Genomic DNA, 3,009 nt, shown 5'->3' on the forward strand with positions numbered 1-3,009 from the left:
TACATACATATATAAAGTATTAAGTATTTAATCCTCCTGGAATTTAATTAGCTTCACAGACAGAAATGTCAACCTGCATTAAGCAGCATGCTCTCTCCTCCTCCCTGTCCACTTCTCTATGGACTGTCTGTCTTTCCAGGACCAGTTCCCTTCTCTTCTATTGTAGTGCCTGGAAGAGGAGTAGCTCAGAACATGTTTACTTTCTTCCTTTTGAGGATTCCTATTACACTTAAAATTGCTTCTGAAAAATCTCAGGACCAAATGTGTTTTGTACATGAGAATTTTTCAGACTTAAGAAAAGATCTTACTATACCATATATTAACTAACCTGCCATGCGATCTGGGGCAGCACCTCATAATCAAATCCATTAGGATTTCCTCAGCAAATCTGAGAATATTACATTAATGTGGGATTAATGTTTACACTAATGTGGGATAAAGACTATTCATAGCTTTACATCAGCTCATATCAGGCTTTGCCTAAAAATTACCAAGAAAACCTTGAGTTTTGAGAGCTTTTTAGCATTGTGGACTGTGAACCATGGGTGTTAGTTTTGTCCCTTATCAAGTAACGGCTTCTTGAGAACAGGTGTTGTTCATGCTTCTTCCTATGATACCTAGTACAGTGTTGGACACAAGAGTGCTCAGTGCTTAACTGCCTGATAATAGATGTTAAACTAGCAATTAAATCCAACAGAAGGGATTTAGCAGGTTGTAGATTGTGTATGTTTCCTGTTGTAACATTGCTCTTGGGCCTATCTTGTTTATAGGCAGAAGTCAATTCATCTGGAAAGACTATTTCTGAGTCAGACTTAAACCACTCTTTTTCACTAACTGATTTACAAGATGATATACCTACAACATTCCAGGGTGCTACGGCCAGTACATCGGTATGGCTCTTATCTTTCAATATATATGTATGTCTCTATCATTATCATTGTTTGCAATAGGAGGAGAAGATACTAGATCAAATATCTGAAAAATTTGGTTCTCTTAACAACTGGATTCTAACTCATCAGTCCCTCTAATGAATTATATTACGTTGAGCAAGTTGTTCATGCTTTCTGGCCTCAGTTTTCTTTTTTTGTTAAATGGGGCTGGATTAAATAATTTTTGTCTTATCCCTCCAGAATTCTATGATTGTCTGAAAAGTTAATTTTAATATAGTGTTAGACTCTGAATAAAACAAAATATCCACATGTTAGCCACTTTCTGAATAGACACTATTTTTGGCAGGATTGTTCAGCTGCATTAAGATACTGACTTAATAAAGTCCTAGAGCCAAAAATTTGCTTTAGACTTGCTCTGTCCAACACGGTAGCCACCAGCTACATGCAGCTGTCTACGTTTAAATTTAAATGAATCAAAATCAAGTAAAATTTAAAATTCAGTTCCTCAGTCACACTAACCACATTTCAAGTGCTCCGTAGCCACATGTGGCTAATGGGTACCACACTGGACAGTGTAGACATAAACATTATTATCATCACAAAATTCTGTTGGACAATGCTACCTCATATACAGTAAGTGTCCAGTAAATAATTGTTGAATAAAAGAATGAATGCTGTGGGTGTTGTTAGTTGTGCCTGTTGTCTAAGAAATCGGTTGGCCTAGGTGATCAGAGAGTGATTTAAAAAATATGACTGGATTGGTGCCAAAGAATTAGGATTATGGGAAAAAATGATTTTCCTTCCTACATTTAAAAGATGAACTGTCTTTTGAAGTCTTTTTGGTAACAGATTGTTTGGTTAAGTAGTCACATCTTTTTTGTTGTTGTTTCTCCAGTAGACTTTAAAGGGTGAGGGAAAATTGAAATAGAAGTTGGGCAAATATAGATTTGCCCTTTACCCAGCAGATAACTTACATAAAGTGGGACTGAATAGACTTGAGTGAGTCTCTTCTGTTCAGAGAATAAGCTGGGCAGAGAAAAGTTGGTTGAAGAAGAACAGGGTAGTAGTCTAGGGGGACTGAAGATGGAGGTCTGAGAAAAAAGTGTGTCGGGATGAGTTTAAATTGTTTTTATGTGATCCCAGTGTAATTTTATGAATCGCAGGGGAAAATAATGAATTAATTTTAAAGTCAATATGTTTTAGTTGAAAATATTTAAAAAGCTTTCTAATTACTTTTTATTTCATAGTTTTTTTTTTTTTTGTTTTTTGTTTTTTTTAATAGAAGCATTCTATTACAAAAAGGAAGGTGGTAATCTTTTTTCACCTTTTAGGACAGCCTCCTAATGTTTGTGATGTATTTAAATCTTTTGTGTATTTTCAATCTATGTTATGGTCCCTTGTTACATATTCCAGTTATACTTATTCCAGTTGTAATTTACTTTGTAATTATTTATTGTCTGTCTCTCTTCCCAGAATGTAAGTTCTGTGAAGATCAGGGGTCTCTTTCAACTTCTCCACTGTATCCCCAGTGCCTGGCTTAGTGCCTTCTATATAGTAGATTGTCAGTGTTTATTTGTTGACTGAATGAATGAATCTTAGGATTGGTACTTTTAAAAAATGCTAGGAATACAATTAAGTAAATCAAGAAGTTTAAGTAAATTAGAGTGTACAAATAACGATGTTATTATAGTAGCATTTCTCATTTTGATTTAATACATAAAACTTAGAATTCTTGTTCATAGACATAGGTCATTAATTGAGACCATTTTTGGTTAAAATACCAACAAGCAATAAATTGTCTACAATTGCAAGTTAAGTTTTTAATTATTTAAAACTTTATATACATATAAACTCTCTCAGAGTATGATTATATAATTTGACCACTATGAAAGTAACTGAAACCTGGTTTGGCTAAGGGTGGTTATTTTACATTAAGTGTAATATAAATTAATTGAGATGTTATACATCAAATCCCAGATAAGCTATGATTTTTTTTTTTTTTTTTTTTTTTGTTAGCCTTGAGGAGAGGCAAGAGATTGCCAAAACTCTAAATACAGCAGATAATATCAGGCCATCTGTTGCTTTTTGATGCAGATATTTTAGCATCAAAAAGCAATGG

General features: G+C 33.9%; 1 protein-coding gene across 1 annotated transcript in view; it reads left to right on the forward strand.

Annotated features, from left to right (window-relative positions):
- The window catches only part of UBE2J1 (ubiquitin-conjugating enzyme E2, J1), a 23,944-nt gene that overhangs the window by 17,039 nt on the left and 3,896 nt on the right, over positions 1 to 3,009 (forward strand). Inside the window, exon 7 of the mRNA XM_011984430.1 lies at positions 771 to 890. Within this exon, the coding sequence (XP_011839820.1) occupies positions 771 to 890 (120 nt within the window). The remainder of the gene's footprint in view (positions 1 to 770; positions 891 to 3,009) is intronic.

The sequence above is a fragment of the Mandrillus leucophaeus genome, unplaced genomic scaffold (assembly GCF_000951045.1).
Source record: "Mandrillus leucophaeus isolate KB7577 unplaced genomic scaffold, Mleu.le_1.0 Scaffold268, whole genome shotgun sequence".
Taxonomy (NCBI): domain Eukaryota; kingdom Metazoa; phylum Chordata; class Mammalia; order Primates; family Cercopithecidae; genus Mandrillus; species Mandrillus leucophaeus.